Raw genomic sequence first — 25,297 nt, forward strand, 5'->3', positions numbered from 1 at the left:
TAAACTTTCATTGTACGATTTTTTATTCTGTCTGTTTCTTTGGTGTTTCGGTTTCTTTTACCAGCGTCTTTAATAATGAAAGAGAGGTGACTGCATAAGCTATTGGGCTTGTTGGGTGGTTATTACCTTAATTCGCAGTCCAATGGATCTGTGTGCAGTAGCAAACTTAGCATTATTAGCTTTGTCCCACTTTTTTTTGTATTTCTTCCAGTAGCGGGATTTTCGGTTCCTTTCTTTCCTGATTTCCCTAGTCATGTATGGTAGGGTCTTCTGTTTGGGGATCATCTTAACCGATGTGTGTCATTTCTCCGCATCGGGAAGAAGGATTTTGAACATGTTCCATTTGTCTTCCACAGGTCCTTCGAGAATAGTGTCCCAATTAACATTAGTTAAGTCAGCTCTAATGGATCTGTAGTCAACAAACATTTTTCTGACGAGTCTGTTGGTTATTTTCTTGATCAATGTCTGGATTTCTAGCAGTAGGTGGTCTCTCTTTCCAACTGGTGGCATGTAGTTGATTTTCTGGACTAGTTCTGGGTTGTTCACGAAAGCTAAGTCGAGGAGTGATGGTTTCTGGTGCAAACGTTACCGCGTTGGCTGGTCTACAACTTGGGTGAGGGAGAGATCCATGGGTACATTCGATGAATGGGGATAACTTGTCTTGCGGGAAATTCCATGGTGACGAGAATCCATCTTTCCAGGCTATATCAGGGAAGTTAAAGTCTCCGGCAATAAGTAGGTTTCCTCTGAAGCTAGTGGTCACTTTTTCGAAGACACAGGCAAGTGCCCGCTGGGATTCCGCTCGGATCAGGGCTTGAACGATTGAATATTAGCTGGTATCCCGGGATTTTAACATGTTGGTCAGTTAGTTGGTTCCAGCAACTTTTTGGACATACTTCGGCAAGGAGGATCAAATCATAATCTTTATGATAAATTGCTGACCTGAGTTCGTCGATTTTGTTTGGTAGCTGGTCTATATTCGAGACGACTACGCTGAGATCGGTGGATATCTTCTTCACCATCTGCTTCCGAGTCACTTTCACTATCATCAATAGAAACAAAGCTCATTTCTTCTTCTTCTTCCTGGGAAGCGTCTGCATTTACAAACGAGTCTGACGATTTATCACTAATAATGTCACTTAGGGTTACTTCATCATTTATATTTTTACCAAAAAGAGCAGAACTATTTACACTATACACTGATGGTCGGGTGACAATTGGAATCACACCACCATTGATTCTGGGTTTTTTTTTGGAGGATTTTGTTGCCTCCAATAACCACATCTAGTTCACCATTAGATACACGATCACTTACTTCTGCCAGTAGTAGTCAGTTTTCCCTGTCAGTTTTAACCTTGTCGTGGCGGAACTGTAGTGTCGTTGTTGTTTCTTCTTTCGTATGACATATTCACGATTCTTCTGGGCAATGAAGGGTCGGTAACTGTGAAGACAATTGGCATGGTGGTGTTGGACGGAACTTGAATAGAAGCTGTAGAAGATTGCTTATTCAGCTGCCTTGCACTGGTGATAGTAGCAGGCATGCCGTATTCTTTCTGTAGAAATTCCACGATGAATGCTTTTTTGGCTGTAATTTGGGCTTCAAATGAAAGTGTAGGGTTGATTGGGACACTGAAAACGATGATATTGTTTTTACGCTTTTGTCTTTCTCTGTCGGTTCGTACCGCCTCAGCTACCTTCTTGTCTATTTCACTAGCTAGTGTCTTTGAAATATCTTGTAGGCCATCTTCTAACTACTTTTTAGCTTCAGTCCGCATGTCATATATTGTGCAGAGTTTAACCAATTCACCTTCAATGTCCCCAACCCGTTTTGTCAGACCTGACAGCATATCTTCCATGTTGCTTTTGATATCTTCCTTGAGTTTCTTGGTTGAATTTACAACTATGGTACTGACAATACTGGCGACGTCCTCCTTGTTTATGCCTCTCTTTTGGCGTGGATCAGGTTCACACAGAACGAGTTCCATCGCTTAGGGTGTTGATAAGCTTGTATTTGGTCAATAGCATCTCGATACACTGAATACACAACCACTTCGAACAATGGTCACAGTTCAAGACGGCGGATTCCGGCGTTAGTGCTACCTTGCACGAGACACAAATGACATCTCCGCTTTTCCGTGGTGAGTTCATCTTACGTTTCGCTACGCGGTACTGTTCTGCCGTCTTCCGGAGAATTTTCGAATTCGGTGAAGAATAGGGATTTTCTCAAGTCCAAAATCGCGGCTCGCGCCTAATTCCAGATCAAAAGCAAACGTGGATGCGCAGATCCAGTGTTTCATGCTTTATTCTGTAATGTTTCAGCTTATTTTCTCATTTATCTTACTATTCTGAAGTCCCTGAAGTTTCTGAAGTTTTTTTTTTTTATCTTTGTCCTCTTTTGGTTTGTTCTAAAAGTAATAAATAAGAACAAAAGTTCTTATTTATTACTCCAGTACTGATATCATGTCTTTTTATTTTGGAAATGGAATCCATTTGTTCTCCCTATTCAATATTGCACAATAATAGAGCGGTTGAAGAAAACAAGAAATAATTTTTCCCTTTACTTTCAAATTAGTCACAAAACGCCTTTCGAACTTCAACAAAAAATCTTCGCAACGGGAAACCAACGACAGCGTTGTAATCTCCCTCTATTTTTTCGACAAGAATACTTCCAATTCCCTGAATCCCATAAGAGCCAGCTTTACCACTAGAAGAAGAAAAAACACTGAGCGAAGTTAATGTAAAAACAGCCAATAATTTCGAAAACACTAAAAATATGGAGCAAATTTAAATGGATTTGCATTACTTTGGGACGAATTATTTTTCCTTTAGGGGAGGGGGGGTCATTTAATGTTTAACTTTCAAAAAGTATTTAAAATGTAATTCGTTGTGTAATTTTAAGCATTAAGAAAATGAAAAATTTCACAAGATGTAAAAAGTTGAAAATCTAAATAGATCAAAACCAAACCGTAAATAGTTATCCCTAATTACTATCTCACTTACTGCATCTAAAACATCTTGTCTTAGAAATACAGAGGTCATTTTAACTAATCTATTTTTTGCACTTTTTATTTTATCAAAATCCCTTTATCGTTTTCACCAGGGGTGCAGCGCTACAGCAATGCATGGGAATACAGTTCCCACTGTTATTAAAAAGGAACAGTCGAAAAGTGTTATTATCGAATAATAATCAAGCTTTTCTGGTACCCCATTACAACCAAATCAGAAAACAACAAAATCCAGTTAATGGCATCTTACTGAGGTAGAAAAAACAAAGTCTTTTCGGTTTCTATCGATAAATGAGAACAGCTTTAAATCCTTATAGACAGAACTAATAAAACCTTAAAAGATATGACTATAAAAGAGCAGCGCATGGAACTATTACAATCTTTCGTTATTGTGAATTTGTAATGAGAGTCGAAAAAGGCAACACCGTTTATATAAACAAGCTTAAGGATGAGAAAAATGATCAAGATAGTACTTTTTAGCACCCCATTGCAGCCAAAAAAAACAAACAAGTCAGTTTGTGGCATACTACTGGAGCAGGAAAAAACACCTTTTCAGGTTACATTGGTTCTGCGAAAACAAAAGCTTTGAAATTTTACACGCAGAAAATTTTAAGGGATCCCCCAGATATAGCTATAAATCAGCGACCCGGGGGTCTATACAGTTTAACGTACTTGTGAATTTTTACAATGATTTATTCAGGAAGTATTCATGGAAACGTGACTTGAGACGAATTTTCAATGATTAATTCTTTTATCATTTAAAAGAGTTCTCTAAATAATCCCTGCATGATCATAGCTTACGAAGTCGTATACAAAGTCTTAGAGAGAAAAAATAGAAAGGCAGCTAGGAATATTTTCGAAAAAGCTTTAAGCTTAGTAGAAGAGAGAGGAGGTCTGTAGAAGAAGTTTCTGAGAGATAGATCTTACGAGACTAAGGGGCAAGTAAGAAAAGTATAGTAGACGTATGAAAACAAAGAAAGGGAATAAAAAATGAAAAGAGAAAAAACAAATAGGTGAAAAAACGAGGATTTTATCAGCCGGTAGCTAAATATGAAAAACAAGCAAATATTTCGACAAGGACCTCCGCCAAGTCGTCCTCAGTGCTCAAAAAAAAAAAAAAAAAAAAAAAAAAAAAAAAAAAAAAAAAAAAAAAAAAAAATCTAACCTTTATAAGTGAACTACACGAGAGTGTAGACTTGGCGGAGGTCCTTGTCGAAATATTTGCTTGTTTTTCATATTTAGCTACTGGCTGATAAAATCCTCGTTTTTTCACCTATTTGTTTTTTCTCTTTTCATTTTTTATTCCCTTTCTTTGTTTTCATACGTCATGCATAGCCAGTATGGTCTCAGAACGTATTTACGTAAAGTATAGTAGGCATTAAAGTGTGAATGAAGGAGAAGTGAAATCAAGGCCATAGATGAAATTCCTGAAGACCTGGAAGATGCAGCCAGACAGTATAATAGTAAAGTATTGCAATGACATGTTAAGAAATTGAGAGAAAGTAGTCAGTCTGGACTTGTCCTAGTTACAGATAGGATCGGAGCCCCAATTAATGATACGAAAAGCGATAGAGAGGGATGGGTAGAACATTTTGAAAACGTGTTAAGCTGACCCAAAGAAGTAGAAAATTATACAAAAAGAATAAAAGAATGTTAGAGAACTTAGAAATAAACAAAGATTTCTTTGCAAGAAGGAGTTAGAGACAATAATAAAGCCTCAATTAAAAAGTAATAAAAGCCTCGGGTGCAGGCAGTGAGTAACCGATGAATAGCCGGCAAATGAGTCTTTGAAATACGGTGGTTGCTAAGTTAGAAATAAATCACTTAAGATTATGAGTATTGATACTAAGAAAAATTTAATTAAGTCCCTTCATATAGAAGGTGATAAGAGTGAGTGTCGTAATTACAAAGGCGTTGACTTGACTTCTGTATGAAGCAAATTAATGAGCGTGATGGTGGTTATTAGACCAACATGTGCTGTAGATAAAGTTATAAAAGAAGAACAGCATGGTTTTAAGAGGGGGAGAGGATGAGTCGAAAAAATTTCTACTCTTAGATTAATAACCGAAAAGCACCTGAACGATTAGACCCCTTTAGTCCTCATAATTGATTCTGTTGATGGAAAAGCTTTAGTGTATGGTATATCAGATGGGTACATCCAAGTGATTAGTTTTATGTAAGAGAGAGACGTTGCTGGGGTTAAAGTAGCAATTGAGGTTTGTAGTTGGTTCAGTGTGAAATCGAGAGCTAAGGATTGTGTTTTATCCCCATTTTTATGGAAAGTTTTGATGAACTTAGTCCTAAGAAACACAACAAAGGCTAGTGGAGACTATGGTATTTAACGGGAATGTTAAAGTCTTCTAGACTTACATTACGCCTTTGACTTAAGCGTCTTAACTAAAAATGTTTACACAACGACTGAAATTCTGGGTCCATTTTGAGTTTCATTTATTCTTTAATAGTAATTAAATAAAAAAAACAAGTTTTTTCAACTGAAAGTAAGGAGCAACTTTAAAACTTAAAACGAACAGAAATTACAATAATTCGCCGAGTCAAACTCAAAACAAGCAAAAATTAACATGAGTAGGTTTGTTAACCCCTATGCCTTCTAAACGCAATTTGCGCTTTACTGAAAAAAAAAATGTACAAACAAATGACCGTGGATTGTCAGTTATATTGACATATATTGACATTTCTTTGATAAGGTTTTCATAATTTTTCATTTATGAAAGTAAGAAAGGTGAAAACATTTCAAACGTATTTAGTTTTCAGTAAAGAGCAAATTGTGTTCTTGTCTTAAGAAGGCGTGGGGGTTATCAACCCTACCCGTGTTAATGTTTGCTCGTTTTGAGCTTGACTCGGCTATTTGTTGTAACTTCTGTTCGCTTCGAGTTTCATTTATTTATCAATTAATTAAAAAAATTTCCTCAAGAAAAGTTATTCAAAGAAAAAGTAAAAAGTTCTATTAAGCCAAGAATGAGCATAATAAAGTCAAATAATCTTCCAATCGTAAAACTACCACAAATCACTATCCATAAATGAATTCTGTCAATAAGCAATAAGCAATAAGCACTATCAAAAAGCAACTTGTGTTCTGGTCTTGATAAGGGATAGGGCTTGAGAGAAGGCCTGCTTACCCTCCAATCTTTTGTTACTCTTAAAAAGGGCACCAGACATTCGCGCTGTAATTGGAGTGCAAGGGGGAGGACTCCCCCTTCAAATATATAGTAAAACCTTTAAAACAAGTAAAAACAAAGTGAAAACATTTTGATTTTTCTTTTAGTAAAGTGCAGATTACATTTTGGTCTTGAAAAGACATGAGGAATGTCAGCCCTACTCATGTTGATTTTTGCTCGTTTTAAGTTCGACTCGGTTATTTATTGCATGATTTGAATAAACAAAGTACGTTTAAAATGTTTTAATTTTAATAAATTACAGTTTATTAAAACTTTAAGGAATATATATCAGTATAGGTATTTTCAACTGACAACCCACAGCCATTTTCGTCAGTAATGTGCAAATTATATTCTGGTCTTCATGAGGTATGGGGGGTGTCAAAGACGTCATTTCCACACCTTTCAACTACACTGAACAAGCTAGTTATCTAAAAAAATTTATTGGATGTGTTTCTCGAATTGATGGGTGAAGAGAAGGGGGGCTTGTTGTCCTCCAGTCACTTTTGACTAATGAGAAGGGCACTAGCCTTTCAATTTCCAATCAAATGATCCTTTTACAAATTTTCTATGACAACAAATGACCATCTCAAAATTTCTATCAGATGAATTACGGGAAAATACGAGGTTTTGAGGTGTAAGGGTTATCCACTGTCAGATCACTCTGAATCTTGAAAAGGGCACTAGAACTTCTGATTAACAATTCAACGAGCTCCCTCCGTAGTTTATACTACCACCCCTTCTATATTTATCTTATATGCCCCCAGGGCACAAATTACCTTGCCCTGAGGTCTGTGGAAGGTGTCATCCTTAAAAACACAATTTGTGGACTTTTCAATTACGGTGAACAAAATGGTTAAAATGGCTAAAAATTTGAATTGGAGGGGTTTGGGGAAATGGTGGACGTGGGAGGATTGTTGGTTGCCTTACAACTCCTGCAACTCCTGCAACTTACAACTCTTGCCCTGAGGGTTGTGGGGGTGGGGGTTGCCATCCTCAAAGACATAATCTCCGAGCCTTTCAATTACCTCGAACACAATGGCCATCTCAAAATTTTGATTGGACGTTTTTGGGGAAATAGTGGGCGTGGGAGGGGGTTAATTGCCCTCCAATCACTTTCGACTATTATAAAGGGCACTGACCCTTTCAATTTCCAATCGAGTGAGCCGTTTTCGAAGTTTCAGCAACAGCAAATGGCCATCTCAAAATTAAAATCAGATACATTTCAGAAAAACACGAGGTGGGGGGGTATCCACCCTCCGATCACTCCAAATCTTAAAAAGACCACTAGAGTTTCTGATTAATAGTCTGACGTGCCCTCAAAATTTTATACGATCACCCTTTCTATATATACCTTATATACCCCCGGGGCATAAATTACAACCCTTGCCCCGAGGGCTGTGGGGGAGTTGTCACACTCAAAGATATAATTTCCAGACATTTCAATTACGTTGAACATAATGGCTATATAAAACTTTTTATTGAATGTGTTTGGGGGATATGGTGGACGTAGGAGGGGGCTTGTTACCCTCCAATCACTTTCGAGTATTAAAAAGAGCACTAGCCCTTTCAATTCCCAATTAAATGAGCTCTTTTCGTAGTTTCTACGAGACCTAATGGCAATCTCAAAATTTCTCTAAGATGCATTTTGGGAAAATACGAGGTGGAAGGGGTATCCACCCTCAGATCACTCTGAATCTTAAAAAGACACTAGAATTCCTGATTGCAAAACCAAGGAGACCTCTCAAAAGTTTATACGATCACCCTTTCTACATATTCCTTATATGCCCCAAGGGCATAACTTACAACTCTTGCTCTGAGGGCTGTGGAGGGGTTGCCATACTCAAAGACATAATTTCCATTCAATTAAGTTGAACAGAATGGCTTAAAATTTTTATTGTATGTGTTTAGGGAAATAGTGGGCGTGCGAGGGGGGTTAGTTGTCCTTCAATCACTTTTGACTATTGAAAAGGGTACTGGCCCTCGCAATTTCCGATTGAATGAGCTGTTTTCGAGGTTTCTAAGACAACAAATGGCCATCTTGAAATTAAAATCGGATGCATTTCGGGAAAATATAAGGTGTGTGTGTGTGGGGGGGGGGAACCCGACCTCCGATCACTCGAAATCTTAAAAAAAAACACAAGAACTTTTGTTTACCAGTCCAACGTGCTGCCTTCAAAGGTGATACGGTCACCTTTGATCGTATACCTTTTATGATCGTATTTATCGTATTTATACTTGTATTTATATGATCGTATTTATATTTGATCGTATACATACATACCTTATATGCCCCCAGGCATATATCAACTATTAAAAAGCGCACAAGGCCTTTCAATTTCCAATTGAATAAGCTCTTTTCTAGGTTTCTATGAGAAATGGCCATCTCAAAATTTCTATCAGATACATTTTGGGAAAATACAAGGTGTGTGTGTGTGGGGGGAGGGGGTATCCACCCTCTGTTCACTTTGAATCTTAAAAAGGACACTAGAACTTCTTATTACCAATCCAATGAGCCCCCTCCAAATTTTATACGATCACACTTTCTATGTATATACCTTATATGCCAGCAGGACATCCTCAAATACATAATTTCCAGATCTTTCAACTACGTTGAACAAAATGGCTATCTCAAAATTTTGATTGGATGTGTTTGATGAATTAGTAGGCGTGGGAGGGGGGAAGGAGGTTAGTTGCCCTCCAATCACTTTTGACTACTAAAAAGCGCCTAGTCCTTTCAATTTCCGATAGAACGAGCTCTTTTCGATGTTTCTACGACAACAAATGGCCATTTTAAAATTTCTATCAGATGCATTTCGAGAAAATACAAGGTGTGGGATGGGATATCAACCCTCTGATCACTCCATATCTTAAAAAGGGCACTAAAAAAAATCTGATTTCTAATAAAATGAGCACATTCCGGAGTTTTTACGATCACCCTTTCTATATATATCTTATATGCCCGTAAGGCATAACTTACGACCCTTGCCCTGAGGGCTGTGGAGGGGGGTTGTCATCCTCAAAAACATAATTTCTGGAGCTTTCAATTACGTTGAAGAAAACGATTATCTCAAAATATTGATCGGATATTTTTGGGGAAACGGTGGGTGGGGGGGGGGAGGATTAGTAGCCCTCCAATCAATTTTGACTATCAAAAAGGGCACTGGCTATTTCAATTTTCAATCGAATGAGCTCTTTTCAAAGTTTCTGCGACAACAAATGGCCATCTCAAAATTTCTGTCAGATACATTTCGGGAAAATGCGAGGTGAGGGGGTATCCACCCTCTGATCACTCTGGATCTTAAAAAGCGTAGTAATACTGCTGATTACCAATCCAATGAACCCCCTGCAAAGTTTGGACGATCACAGTTTCTAAATAAACCTAAAATACCCCAAGGGCAAAACTGACAATCATTGCCCTGAGGGCTTTGGGGGGGGGAAAGTTTCATCCTCAAAGACATAATTTCCAAACTTTATCAACTATATTGAACAAAATGTCTATCTCAAAATTTTGATTCAATGTGTTTGGGGATTGGTGGACGTGGAAGGGGTGTTAGTGGCCATACGCTCACTTTCGACTATTAAATAAGGCACTAGTTCTTCTAATTTCCAATTAAATGAGCTCTTTTGGAATTCCTTCGATATAAAGTGCCCCGGTCTAAAACCAAAAACCCTAACTGAAAAAAAAAATACATTGTGCCCACATCGCTCTTTACTTAGGCAGCGCTATTGCGCTATGATAAATGGCTCTTTTGAAAGTACAAAAAAAATTAGCGTACAGAATGAGGTATTGACGAGGGGGCAAAACGTCTCATATACGTAATAAGTTTTAATGTTGCTCCTTACTTTAAATGGAAAACAATTGTTTTGTTTTAATTTCTTATTATATTTAAATAATGCTAGGAAATCTGGCACCCCCTTCATCGATAATTCTCTTCCCCCATGAAAAATTCTTCCATTTAGATCCTCTTACATAACACCCTGTCCCGACTCCTCGCCAAACCAGAAAAAATCCCCCTGAAAACGTCTATATACTTCCCAATAACCAATACTATGTGTAAATTAAATTAAAAAAAAAAGTTTTCTTAACTGCAAGTAAGTAGCGACATTAAAACTTAAAACAAACAGAAATGTTTCCGTATATGAAAGGGTTTGTCCCCTCCTCAACGCCCTGCTCTTCATGCTAAAGTTTGACTCTTTCTCACAACTCTACTTTTTAAAACAATGAAAAATTTAGCGCCAAGAGCGAGGTGTTGAAGAGGGGACAATCCCTTTCATATACGGAACAATTTCTGTTCGTTTTAAGTTTTAATGTCACTCCTTACTTGCATTAAAAAAAAAAACCTTTTATATTTAATTTCTGAATGTTTTTAATTAATGAAGTTTTCAATTTTTTACTCACTATACATGAAGAATATTGTCCCAATTCTTTAAGAATGACCCCTGAATCACAAAGGTTACAGAATAAATAGTTGAAATTACTAAAAGCACTTTACCGTAAAGAGCGAAGTATCAAACAGTTCGTGGTAACGAACTGTAGTAAGGAGCAACCCGGTTCAATAGTAACCAAAACTCTAAAAAATTGAATTTTGATATCAATAGCTACATCAAAAGAATCGCATTTTAATGCTGATTTCAAATATATAAGTTTCATCAAGTTTAGTCTTACCCATCGAAAGTTATGAGCCTGAGAAAATTTGCCCTATTTAGGAAAATAGGGGGAAACACCCCCTAAAAGATGACACCATCAGATTCAGCGCATCAGAGAACCCTACTGTAGACGTTTCAAGCTCCTATCTACAAAAATGTGGAACTTCGTATTTTTTGCCAGAAGACAAATCACGGGTGCGTGTTTATTTGTTTGTTTGTTTTTTTTCCCAGGGGTCATCGTATCGACCAAGTGGTCCTAGAATGTCGTAAGAGGGCTCATTCTAACGGAAATGAAAAGTTATAGTGCCCTTTTTAAGTGACCAAAAAAATCGGAGGGCATCTAGGCCCCCTCCCAAGCACATTTTTTCCCAAAGTCAACGGATCAAAATTTTGAGATAGCCATTTTGGTCAGCATAGTCGAAAACCATAATAACTATGTCTTTGGGGATGACTTACTCCCCCACAATACCTGGGGGAGGGGCTGCAAGTTACAAACCTTGACCAGTGTTTACATATAGTAATTGTTATTTGGAAGTGTACAGACGTTTTCAGGGGGATTTTATTTTGTTTGGGGGTGGGGCTGAGGAGAGGGGGCTATGTTAGAGGATCTTTCCTTGGAGGAATCTGTCAGGGGGGAAGAAAAATTTAATGGAAAGGGCGCAGGATTCTCTAGCATTACTATAAGAAAGCAATGAAAAATAAACATGAAAATGTTTTTTTCAAATGAAAGGAAGAAGTAGCATTAAAACTTAAAATGAAAAGAGATTATTACGCATATGAGGGGTTCTAAAAATACTTTAGCATAAAGAGCGAGGTATTTAGGAGAAGATAAATACCTTGCTCTTTATGCTAAAGTATTTTTAGTAATTTCAACTATTTATTCTACGACCTTTCTGATTCAGGGGTCATTCTTAAAGAATTGGGACAAAACGTACGATTTAGTGTAAAGAGCGAGGTATTAACGAGGGTACAAACCCCCTCGTATACATAATAAAAATAAAATGTTATGAAAGTTTGTTACGTAAGTTAATTCTTAAGTTACTTATATTTTTTACTAATAAAAACGTTCGTTAAAAATTAAAAGTTCTAGTTGCCTTTTTAAGTAACCGAAAAATTGGAGGGTAACTAGGCCTCCTTCTCCGCCCCTTATTTCTCAAAATCGTCTGATCAAAACTAAGAGAAAGCCATTTAGCCAAAAAAAGAATTAATATACAAATTTCATTTTTACTAATGTATGTGCGGAGAGCCAAAACCAAACATGCATTAATTCAAAAACGTTCAGAAATTAAATAAGAAAAAAACTAATTTTTTTAGCTGAAAGTAAGGAGCGACATTAAAACTTAAAACGAACAGAAATTGCTCCGTATATGAAATGGATTGTCCCCTCCGCAATCCCTCGCTCTTTACGCTAAAGTTTGACTCTTTGCCACAATTCTACTTTTTAAAAAAATTAAAAGCTGTAGCGTAAAGAGTGAGGGATTTCGGAGGGGACAATCCATTTCATATACGGAATAATTTCTGTTGGTTTTAAGTTTTAATGTCGCTCCTTACTTTCAGCTAAAAAAAATTATTTTTTTTTTTATTTAATTGAGGAGAAGACGAACCCCCTTATATACGTAATAATCTCTGTTCGCTTTAAGTTTTAATGTTGCTCCTTACTTCCAGGCGAAAAAACTTTTTTTATTTATTTCATCTCATGTTTGTTTTATTATTAGTATAATACCTTTCTGGTATTATTAGATAATACCAGAAAATCTTGCACCCTCCTCATGGAAATTCTCCCTTATGATAAGTTTCTCCATAGAAGATCCTCTCCCTGACCCCCCCCCCAACGCGAAAAAGTCCCCCTGAAGACGTCTTGTACGCTTCCCAATAACCATTAATATATGTAAACAATGGTTAAAGTTTGTAACTTGCAGCTCCTCCCCCGGGGACTCTGGGGGATTAAGTCGTCCCCAAAGACATAGTTATTAGGTTTTTCGACTATGTTGAACAAAATGGCTATCTCAAAATTTTGATCTGGTGACTTTGGGAAAAAATAGCGTGGGAGGGGGCTTAGGTGCCCTCCAATCTTTTCGGTCACTAAAAAAGGACAAACTTTTAATCTCCTCTAGAATGAGCCCTCTCGCGACATTCTACGACCAATGGGTCGATACGATCACCCCTGGGGAGAAAAACAAAAACAAAAAGAAAACAAATAAACACGCATCCGTGATCTGTCTTCTGGCAAAAAATAAAAATTCCACATTTTTGTAGATAGGAGCTTGAAACTTCTACGGTAGGGTTCTTTGATACGCCGAATCTGGTGGTGTGATTTTCGTTAAGATTCTATGCGTTTTAGGATGCGTTTCCACCTTTTTTGTAAAATAAGGCAAAAATTCTCAGGCTCGTAACTTTCGATAGGAAGGACTAAACTTGATTAAACTTATATACTTAAATTCAACATAAAACACGATTGTTTTTATGTAACGAACTATTTGACGAAGGGCGAATTTCATAGCTTGCAGCCTTTCCCCCGGGGACTGTGGGGGATTAGGTCATCCTCTAAGACATTGTTTTATATTTTATGACTATACTGAACAAAATTGTTATGTTTAAATTTTGATCGGACTTTGGCAAAAAATGACAGAGGTAGGAGGCCTAGTTGCCCTCTAGTTGCACTAGAACTTTTAATTTCCGTTCGAAAGAGCCCTCTCTTTATATTCGAGGAATACTGGGTTCATGCGATCACTCCTGGAAAAAAATGAATAAAAAAAAATAAAAAATAAAAATAAACGCGCATCCGAGGTATTTCTTCTCGCAAAAATACAAAATTCCGTGTTTTAGCAAATAGGAGCTGGAGTAGAGTTCTCTGATGCACTGAATCTGATGGTGTGATTTTTATTAAGATTTTATTCCTTTTAGGGGGTGTGGTGTTCCCTCCTTTTTTCGAAAAAAAGGCAAATTTTTGATGGGTAAGTAACTTTTGATAAGTAAGACTGAACTTGATGAAACTTATATATTTGAAATCAGCATAAAAATCCGATTCTTTTAATACATTTCGTGGTAACGAACTGTAGTAAGGAGCGGCCCGGCTCAATAGTAACAAAACTCTAAAAAACGGAATTTTGATACTAATAGATACATCAAACGAATCAGCTTTTTATGCTAATTTAAAAATATAAGTTTCATCTTAACTATCAAAATTTACAAGCCTGAGAAAATTTGCCTTATTTTGTAAAATATACTTTTATTACCCTAAAAGTAATAGAATCTTAACACAAATCACACCATCGCATTCAGCGTATCGGAAAACCCAACTGTAAATGTTTCAAGCTCCTATATACAAAAATGTGGAATTTCGTAATTTTTGCCAGAAGACCGATCACAGGTGCGTGTTTATTTGTTGTTTTTTTTTTTTTTTTCTTTTTCCCAGAGGGTGATCGTATCGACCCAGTGGTCCTAGAATGTCACAAGAGGGCTCATTCTAACGTAAATTAAAAGTTCTAGTGCCCTTTTTAAGCGACCGAGAAAATTGGAGGGCACCTAGGCCCCCTCCTACGCTCATTTTTTCCCAAAGTCAACGAATCAAAATTTTGAGATAGAATAATTTACAGGTCGTTCTAGTGTGTACCTATATGTGATTCAGGTCGTGAATTGTCAGAGGTTTAGCTATCTTGTCGACTTAGACAAATAGTTGCGCATTAAGAGAACCATCCCTAGTCACCTAATCCGCTCTTTCGTGGTATGCATAATGTTCGATATTCAACTACCTTATTTATGAAGTGCCATATTTGGTACAACATCACACGGCTTGATCTCTCGAAATTCTCTTTAAAATGCCTAGTGTATTTTTTTTTTAAGCGGTTTTCACATGTAAGTGTGCGTAGACTTCTGTGTTTAAGGATGAACTCATAAGCTTTCCTAATGTAAATCAGAGTTACTGAAATTATTAGAAGGTTTTTAAGCTCACCCGCAGCTCTGGATTTTCAGGCGTCAATTCTTCAATTGAGCAATGATTCGACCGGCCCTTTGCCCTACCTTTATTAGGCTTGTCAGGGTATTAACCTTTTCCTAAATTGCGACAAAAAGAGCAGGTTGTTATTTTATTGCTCGTGTGCTTTCTTTCAAATACTGATGATGAGCACATTGAGAATAAAATGCTCCTTGATTGCCTGGCCATTCTTTGATTCTGCGTATGAATGAGAGCTGCTGTGGCATAGATGTCTAGCCAGAAAAATAATTTTACTGTATTACGAAAAGTGTTTACTTTATCTGCTAACCTTCTTTTCAACTATGTACTAAAGACCATTAGAAACGGGAAAGAAAAAGAACCCTGGTGATTAAAAATGGCTTTAATTGCATTAAAAAAAACTTATGTGTATGAGGTTGTATGAAAAAAAACTAACAAATTTAGCAGTTCAACAGCACTCAATGCAACTTTAGGACATATAAGGAAAACTAGTAACACAAATAGTGAGCTGCAGCCAAACCTGTGCATAGATCACATACAAAGGAAATCCCCAAAATCTTTTCGGAGTAAAATGGTCCCCCCCCTTTATAGAAAAATAATAGTCCAATTCCTAAATCTTTTAATTTCCAGCCATTTCTATAAAAAAAAAAAAAAAAAAAAAAAAAAAAAAAAAAAAAAAAAAAAAATTGAAACCTAGCCACTAAGATCGTAAATCCGTGTACAAATAAGCATGAACTGTGGAGTAAATTAAATTAGCATGAGCCGTATTATTACACAGCTAAAATTAGTTATACAGTATATGTGGTTTTTCCTTGGCAAACCAACTTGATGATTTATTCATTCATAGCGTACAAAGTTATGTAAAACGATATTTATCTATGTACTATGTAAAACGTACCTATGCACTATGTACATACTATGCAAAACGATATTTTACACAGGAAAACTTACTAGCATTCTCCAGTCGCCACATAGGTATTAATGACTTCTGATGACAATTGACCAAAATGAACTTTACAACTCTCAACAAAAGACAAAGTTTTAACATCCACGTCTTCTGACTTCCTGAACATGAAACAAACACCAGTATGAACTTCATGCATATTTCCAGAAAGCCTAAATGTAAAAATAAAAACATAAATATCTCAAGGATTCAAAAAGACTGGACAACAATTTTGTTCTTAATCAGCTGGTATAGCTATTAATAACAAAACTTTTAATATTTGGTGAAACTTATTTACCGTGTTCTTCAATTATATTATTAGCAATGAACTATTTTTCTTATTTAGTTTTTCTCGACTCTTCTTCTATATCAACATGCTCAAGGGATGTCTTTCTGAGCATCTGAAATTTTTTGTTTATTCGGGCGAAAAATTGATTTGTTTAAGAAAATGTTTCTTTTTGTGCATATTTGTATATTTTGAAAACGATTCACAAATTGATCTTACGAGTCTATTATTAAAAGTCTTCAGTTTCCTTGAAACAGGCTCTCTACAGCTCAGGAACACCACTAAAACGCTGAAAAATACTGCATGGATTATCAAATGATTAGTCCTACCGTTAAGCCTTCCCATACTGTAACGCATCAAATCGACTTCTGGAGATGAAACACCCTGATAGTATTTTGAAGAAAACCAAGTATATATTGAACCAAGTATTCAATATATATCAGCGGTTCAATATATATATTCATATGTATCAATATATATATATATATATACTAGCTGTTGGGGTGGCGCTTCGCGCCACCCCAACACCTAGTTGATGGTGCGCTTCGCGCCCCCCAAGCCCCCCCGCGCGCGTAAGTCGTTACGCGCCATATTAGTTACGCGCCATTGTAGTTGTGTCCCTGTGTCCCACCTGTGAATAGAGATAGATATAAATATATGTTTTTAACTACGTAAAACATGCGAATATACAACATTCTTCGCTGTCCCATTGTCTGTGCATATAAATAGATTGTCAGGTTTACTGACTCTTGAACATGCAACATATAATTGTCCATGGGAAAAACAATCCGTATTCAGATCTATACCTCATTATTCTAATGATGTGTCCCTGTGTCCCGGTCGTCATTTATATTCCCTGTGTCCCGGTCGTCATTTGTGTCCCGGTGCCCCAGTTTGTAATTTCTCTTTGAGTGTCCCGGTCGTCATTTATATTCCCTGTGTCCCGGTGTCCCGGTCGTCATTTGTGTCCCGGTGTCCCGGTCTGTAATTTCTATTCGAACAATCCCTGTGTCCCGGTCGTCATTTATATATCCCGCCTGTGCCCCCGGCGTCCCCGTTGTAGTTGTGTCCCTGTGTCCCGGTCGTCATTTATATTCCCTGTGTCCCGGTCGTGATTTGTGTCCGGGTGTCCCAGTCTGTAATTTCTCTTTGAGGTTCCCGGTCGTCACTTATATTCCCTCTGTCTCGGTCTAATGACGTCACCGTCAAAGCAAAAATGACGACAACTAATTTCATGACGTCAGCCGACACAGAAACATGACGTCACCTGATCCACAGATCCACAGACAGACAACTTATTTTTATATATATAGAAGATATATATATATCTATATATCTATATATCTATATATCTATATATCTATATATATATATATATATATATATATATATATATATATATATATATATATATATATATATATATTCATATATATCTATATATCTATATATATAAAAATAAGTTGTCTGTCCGTTACGCCAGATTATATCTTAAATATATATAAAAATGAAACTAAACTGAAAAGCAAACTGAAACTAAAAATGTAGAAACTGGTAATTGCATAAATATTTCTATATATTTTGACAATAGATTAAAGTAATTCGAAAACCTTATAACAGATATTTATAATTTTGAGTTTTATTATAAATTGTCGAGTGTTTGCATGCTTGGTACGTAAAATTTTTTTCTAACATCAATGTTAGAATGAACACTGAAAAATTGAAAAACATTGAAAAAGGTAGAATGTTACCAAAAAGCAAAACCAGGCTTGCGGTTCAAAGAGAAATGGCCAGATTAAGAATGGATCGTGGATCAGGTGACGTCACCTGAAAAAACTGGATCAGGTGACGTCAAAACTGAAAAAACTAAAAAAAGGCAAAAACTACAAAAAAAACTAAAAACTAATAAAAAAAAATAAAAAAGCTAAAAAACTAAAAAAACTAAAAAAAGGCAAAAACTACAAAAAAAAACTAAAAACTAATAAAAAAGCTAAAAAACTAAAAAACTAAAAAAGGCAAAAACTACAAAAAAAACTAAAAACTAATAAAAAAAATAAAAAAGCTAAAAAACTAAAAAAACTAAAAAAACTAAAAAAGGTAAAAAACTAAAAAAACTAAAAACTAAAAAAAACTAAAAAAAAGGAAAAAACAGCAAAATAAGCTAAAATAAAGGTAAAAACCAATAAAAACTAAAAAAAAACTGAAAAAACTAAAAAAAGGCAAAAACTACAAAAAAAACTAAAAACTAATAAAAAAAAGTAAAAAAGCTAAAAAACTAAAAAAACTAAAAAAACTAAAAAAAGGTGAAAAACTAAAAAAAAATAAAAAATAAAAAAAAAACTAAAAAAAGGAAAAAACTGAAAAATAAGCTAAAATAAAGGTAAAAACCAATAAAAAACTAAAAAGAAAAAAAGGAAAAAACTAAAAAAAATTTTCATCTAAAAAACTAAAAAAAACTAAAAAAAGGTAAAAACTAAAAGAACTAAAAAAGAAAAAAATAAATGACGACACTCAAAGAGAAAGCGACCAGGACAAAAGGAATGTTCGATTAGCAATCAACAAAGCACCGGGACACAGGGAGTATAAATGACGACCAGGACATAAGTAAAAAAAAACTAACAAAACTAAAAAGAAGGTAGAAACTACAAAAAAACTAAAAAGAAAAAAAAAACTAAAAACTAATAAAAAAAACTAAAAAATCTAAAAATCTAAATAAACTAAAAAAGAAAAAAAAGGAAAAAAATAAAGGAGAAAAACAAAACTTAAAAAAAGGCAAAAACTACAAAAAAAACTAAAAACTAATAAAAAAAGTAAAAAAGCTAAAAAACTAAAAAAACTAAAAAAACTAAAAAAAGGTAAAAAACTAAAAAAACAAAAAATAAAAAAAAACTAAAAAAAAGGAAAAAACTGAAAAATAAGCTAAAATAAAGGTAAAAACCAATAAAAAACTAAAAAGAAAAAAAGGAAAAAACTAAAAAAAAATTTCATCTAAAAAACTAAAAAAAACTAAAAAAGGTAAAAACTAAAAGAACTAAAAAAGAAAAAAATAAATGACGACACTCAAAGAGAAAGCGACCAGGACAAAAGGAATGTTCGATTAGCAATCAACAAAGCACCGGGACACAGGGAGTATAAATGACGACCAGGACATAAGTAAAAAAAAAACTAACAAAACTAAAAAGAAGGTAAAAACTACAAAAAAACTAAAAAGAAAAAAAACTAAAAACTAATAAAAAAACTAAAAAATCTAAAAATCTAAATAAACTAAAAAAGAAAAAAAAAGGAAAAAAATAAAGGAGAAAAACAAAACTAAAAAACGAATGTATATACAGACCGGGACACCGGGATACAAATGACGACCGGGACACAGGGAATATAAATGACGACCGGGACACAGGGACACAACTACAACGGGGACACCGGGGGAAACAGAGGGACACAACTACAATGGCGCGTAACTATTATGGCGCGTAACGACTTACGCGCGCGGGGGGGCTTGGGGGGGGGGCGAAGCGCCCCCACCAACTAGGTGTTGGGGTGGCGCGAAGCGCCACCCCAACAGCTAGTATATAAATAAGTTGTCTGTCTGTTATGTCTGTTACACTTTGTCTGTTACGCCAGATTATATCTTCTATATATATAAAAGAAAACAAACTAGAATGTAAAAACTGGAAATTGCATAAATATTTCAAAATATTTTGACAATAGATTAAAGTAATTTGAAAAAAGAAAAATGGTAAAAAAACTAAAAAAAACTAAAAAGAAAAAAAATAAAAAAAAATTAAAAATTAAAAAAATCAAAAAAAGAAAAAACCTAAAAAGGAAAAACGTAAAAAAATAAAAAAGATAAAAAACTAAAAAGAAAAAAAACTAAAAAAGCTAAAAAACTAAAAAAAAAAAAAAAAAAAAAAATAAAAAAAAACTGGGAATTGCACAAATATTTCAATATATTTTGACAATAGATTAAAGTAATTCGAAAACCTTAAAACAGATACCCCAAATTTTTGAGGTTTAATATAAATTGTTGGAGCTTTAGCATGCTTGGCACGTAAAGATTTTTCCAAGTGTCAATGTTAGAATGAACATTGACAAATTGGAGAAAACAAATCAATAAAAAGAAGAAACTAAAAAAAGAAAAAACTAAAAAAGAAAAAAAAACTAAAGAAGAAACTGTATCTATATCTATATATATATAAATAAGTTGTCTGTCTGTGTGTCTGTCAGGTGACGTCATGTTTCTGTGTCGACTGACGTCATGAAGTTAGTTGTCGTCATTTTTGCTATGACGGTGACGTCATTAAAGATATTTAAGACATATATGTTCACGTAGAAATCTATTAATGTTTAAGTTTAAAATGACTGATGAACTTACAATGGCAAAAGCCGATGAAGATGCTCAAAGAGTCTATGCCAAAAAACTTGCTGCTGATAGAGAAAGTCAGAAAAGAAAGCGTGCCGAGGAGTCAAAAGAACAGCAAGGAAACAGGCTTGAGGCTGATAGAGAAAGAAAGAACAGAAAGCGTGCCGAGGAACTACCAGAGCAACGCGAAAGCAGACTTGCTGCTAAAAGAGAAAGTGAAAAAAGAAGGCGTGCCGAGGAATCACAAAAACAGCAAGAAATAAGGCTTGCTGCTGATAGAGAAAGTAAGAAAAGAAAGCGTGCCGAGGAATCACAAGAATAGCAAGAAATCAGGCTTGCTGCTGATAGAGAAAGTAAGAAAAGAAAGCGTGCCGAGGAATCAGAGCAACCTGAAAGTTATCGCCTGGCATTCAGGTACAGCCCAGTCGATGATTATAGCTTGAGTAGATGTGTTCAAATCGGGACAATGTCTAAAATTTGTCCCTATTGCAAGGCCTTGAAATTCAATGGTGAAACAATGGGAATGTGTTGCGCCTCAGGAAAAGTTAAACTTCCTCTATTGGCTGCACCACCAGAGCCATTGAAGACTTTCCTTACTGGAACTACGTCAGAATCTAAGCGTTTTTTGTCACAAATCAGAAAATACAACTCATGTTTCCAAATGACGTCGTTTGGAGCCCAAATCGAAAATCAAGATCAATTTATGTCTACTTTCAAAGTAAAAGGGCAAATTTATCATAGAGCAGGGTCCCTTCTACCATTCTCAGGCGAGAATCATAAATTTTTACAATTGTACTTCATCAGTGATAGAAATTCTGAATTGAATGCACGTTGCGAAATTTCTCCCAACGTTGAAAGGACAATCGTTTCCCAATTGCAACATCTTTTCAACGAAAATAATAACTTAGTGCGTCTGTTTAAAACAGCCATCGATTTGATGCCTACTGATACGCATAAAATCGTTATTTCCGCTGACAAAACGCCTCCTGGCCAACATGTGCGTAGATACAATGCTCCAACTATCGACGAAGTGGCAATCGTTATGGTCGGTGATCAGTTTTTACCTTGAGATATGATTCTTCATAAGCGAAACGCTCAGTTGTTAAGAATTGCTGAAACTCATCAATGCTACGATGCCCTACAATATCCTATCATTTTTTGGGATGGAGCCGACGGCTATCACTTTTAATATTAAATTGATGAATCCAGCCACTAACAAAGAAATGAATAAAAAATGCAGTGCAATGCATTATTATTCCTATAGACTAATGATTCGGCAGGATGAAGAAAATTATATTTTAAAATGCCGTGAATTGTTTCACCAATTTGTCGTTGATATGTATGCTAAAATTGAATCAGAACGTTTGCTGTATATCCGCCTGAATCAGACCAAGCTCCGCTCTGAACAATACATTCATTTGCGAGATGCAGTTGTAAATGACGGTAATACCACAAACGTTGGAAGATTAACAATTTTACCTTCGTCATATGCTGGCAGTCCCCGTCATATGCATGAATATGCTCAAGATGCTATTGCGTATGTTCGTCTCTATGGTCGTCCAGATTTATTTATTACATTTACATGTAATCAATCTTGGGACGAGATACTGCAGCTTTTACTTCAAGGACAATCGGCGGTTCACAGGCATGACATTACGGCCCGTGTCTTCCGGCAAAAGTTGAAATCACTGATAAACTACATAGTAAAACTTGAAGTGTTTGGGTCAGTGCGATGCTGGATGTACTCAGTGGAATGGCAAAAACGAGGTTTGCCACACGCACATATACTAATCTGGCTACATAAAAAAATTACTTCGAACGAAATTGATGATGTGATTTCCGCTGAAATACCTGATAAAAATGTCGATAAGGGGTTACATGATATTATTGTAAAAAATATGATACATGGACCTTGCGGTGCACTGAACGAAAATTCACCATGCATGGCCAAAGGAAGGTGCACAAAGCAATATCCTCGACTTTTAGTATCCAACACAATTACTGGCAATAATGGTTACCCACAATATAGAAGAAGATCTACTGAAGATGGCGGTAAAACAGCAATAATAAAGAAGCGTAACGGTACCACCATCGAAGTAGATAACCAGTGGGTTGTTCCATATTCCCCATTATTATCAAAAACATTTAATGCACACATAAACGTTGAATACTGTAACTCCGTAAAGGCAATCAAATACATATGTAAATACGTCAACAAAGGCAGTGACATGGCAGTTTTTGGCTTGCAGCCCGAAATCAAAGATTTCGACGAAATCGTACAATATCAGGCTGGAAGATACATAAGCAGTAATGAAGCTGTTTGGCGAATTCTTTCATTTCCGATACATGAACGTAGTCCAGCTGTTGTTCACTTAGCGGTACATTTACAGAATGGTCAACGTGTTTATTTCTCGGAAACCAACGTGCAACAAACAGCCCTGAATCCACCGGATACAAAATTAACAGCTTTTTTTTCGCTTTGCAAAAATGATTCTTTTGCAAAAAAACTGCTGTATACTGAAGTGCCTTCGTATTACACGTGGAATACTAAAAATAAAGTATTTGAACGTCGAAAACAGGGTAAGTCAGTCGACGGCCAACCAACCATCTTCAAAGATACCACGATAGGAAGACTCTACACCGTTCACCCCAATCAACATGAATACTTCTTTCTACGCCTGCTTTTGGTGAATGTACCCGGTCCGACATCCTTTGAGTATTTGAGAACTGTAAACGGTACTATACATGACACTTACCGTAGTGCATGCCAAGCTCTGAATTTATTGGAGAATGACCAACACTGGGATAACTGCAGCAATGACGCGTGCGAAACGTCAACGCAAGTCAAATTCGTGCATTGTTTGGCATCATTTTAACAACTTGCTCTCCATCAGCTCCTACAGAGTTATGGGAAAAATATAAGTCAAAAATATCCGAAGATATACTCCATCGAAAACAGTTAGAGACGTCAGATATGACTTTTGATTTTACATCAGAAATTTATAACTACACTTTAGTTATTATAGAAGATTTGTGCGTACGTATGGCAAACAAACCTCTTCAGGATTTGGGAATGCCTTCACCTAACCGTATCGCTGCTGTTTCGACATGTGTAGAATTGGATCGTGAACAAAGTTACAGTACGAGTGATCTATTGTCGTATGTACAAAATAACATTTCCAAGTTAACGTCGGAACAAAAAGACATTTATGATACGATAATGCATTGTGTCGATAACAACGTTGGAGAAATTTTCTTTTTGGATGCGCCAGGAGGTACTGGTAAAACGTTTGTGATAAAACTGATTCTGGCATCAATTCGATCAAAAAATGATATAGCGTTGGCAATTGCGTCGTCCGGAATAGCCGCAACATTGCTGCCTGGTGGAAGAACTGCTCATTCCGCTTTGAAATTGCCTCTGAATTTGCATTCTACAGAAACTCCCACGTGCAATATTTCCAAATCATCTGGGATGGGTAAAGTATTGCAGCAATGAAAACTCATTATTTGGGATGAGTGCACAATGGCACACAAAAAATCGCTCGAGGCTCTGGATCAATGCTTGAAAGATTTGAGAGGGAAGTCGAAACCCTTTGGCAGCACATTAATATTGCTTGCGGGAGATTTAAGGCAAACATTACCTATAATACCTAGATCAACTCCTGCAGACGAAATGAATGCTTGCCTGAAAAATTCAAATTTATGGGCACACGTAAAAATATTAAAATTAACTACAAATATGCGTGTCCAATTGCAAAACGATGACTCTGGTCAAACATTTTCAGATCAATTGCTGGCAATTGGAAACGGAAAGCTCCCAGTAGACTCAATTTCAGGACTTATACAACTACCTGCTGATTTCTGTAATTTAGTGACGTCCAAAAATGAATTGATTGAAAAAGTATTTCCGAATATTCTAAAAAATTATAAAAATAATAAATGGCTAAGTGAAAGAGCGATTCTCGCACCCAAAAATATAGACGTCCACGAAATCAACAATATTGTTTTGACCAAGATTCGAGACCAGGCAGTCCTTTACAAGTCAGTCGACACAGTTTTGGAACCAAATGAAGCGGTTAATTATCCATCTGAATTTTTAAATTCCATAGATCTTTCAGGGTTTCCACCACACGTGCTACAACTAAAAATAGGCGTACCAATAATACTTTTAAGAAATATCAACCCACCAAAGCTTTGCAATGGCACGCGACTTGCCGTAAAAAAAAAAACAATGGAAAACCTAATAGAGGCCACAATCTTGACAGGGCCTTTTGAGAGTCAGGCTGTTCTTATTCCTCGCATTCCCATGATTCCAACGGATCTGCCTTTTCAATTTAAAAGATTGCAATTCCCAATTCAATTAGCATTTGCAATCACCATTAACAAAGCTCGAGGTCAATCATTAGAAAAATGTGGTATAGATCTTAATACTGATTGTTTTTCCCATGGACAATTGTACGTTGCATGTTCGAGGGTCGGTAAACCTGACAATCTATTTATATGCAGCGACAATTGGACAGCGAAGAATGTTGTATATTCGCAAGTTTTACGCAGTTAATTTGTATTGTATCTATCTATCTATCTATCTATATAAAAACGAGTTGTGTGTATGCATGTTTGTTTGTTTGTAAAAAGAGCGTTTGCATATTACGTCATTATTAGTACATACGGCTTTGTATATGCACAGACAACGGGAAAGCCAAGAATGTTGTATATTCCCAGTTTTTACGGAGCTTAACTCCTGCAGACGAAATGAATGCTTGCCTGAAAAATTCTAATTTATGGGCACACGTAAAAATATTAAAATTAACTACAAATATGCGTGTCCGATTGCAAAACGATGACTCTGGTCAAACATTTTCAGATCAATTGCTGGCAATTGGAAACGGAAAGCTCCCAGTAGTGGGAAAGCCAAGAATGTTGTATAT

The 25,297-nt window shown here is 35.9% G+C and overlaps 1 protein-coding gene across 4 annotated transcripts in view; it reads right to left on the minus strand.

The window, feature by feature from the left end:
* Positions 1–2,528: 2,528 nt before the first annotated feature.
* The window catches only part of LOC136032088 (dTTP/UTP pyrophosphatase-like), a 42,655-nt gene continuing 19,886 nt past the window's right edge, over positions 2,529–25,297 (minus strand). For all 4 annotated transcript variants that reach the window (XM_065712224.1, XM_065712225.1, XM_065712227.1 and 1 more), the window contains exons 4-5: positions 15,732–15,896; positions 2,529–2,704 (exon numbers count right to left, since the gene is read on the minus strand). In XM_065712224.1, coding sequence (XP_065568296.1) covers positions 2,569–2,704; positions 15,732–15,896 — 301 coding nt within the window. In that variant the 3' untranslated portion in view covers positions 2,529–2,568. The remainder of the gene's footprint in view (positions 2,705–15,731; positions 15,897–25,297) is intronic.

Source organism: Artemia franciscana, chromosome 10 (assembly GCF_032884065.1).
Source record: "Artemia franciscana chromosome 10, ASM3288406v1, whole genome shotgun sequence".
NCBI lineage: Eukaryota > Metazoa > Arthropoda > Branchiopoda > Anostraca > Artemiidae > Artemia > Artemia franciscana.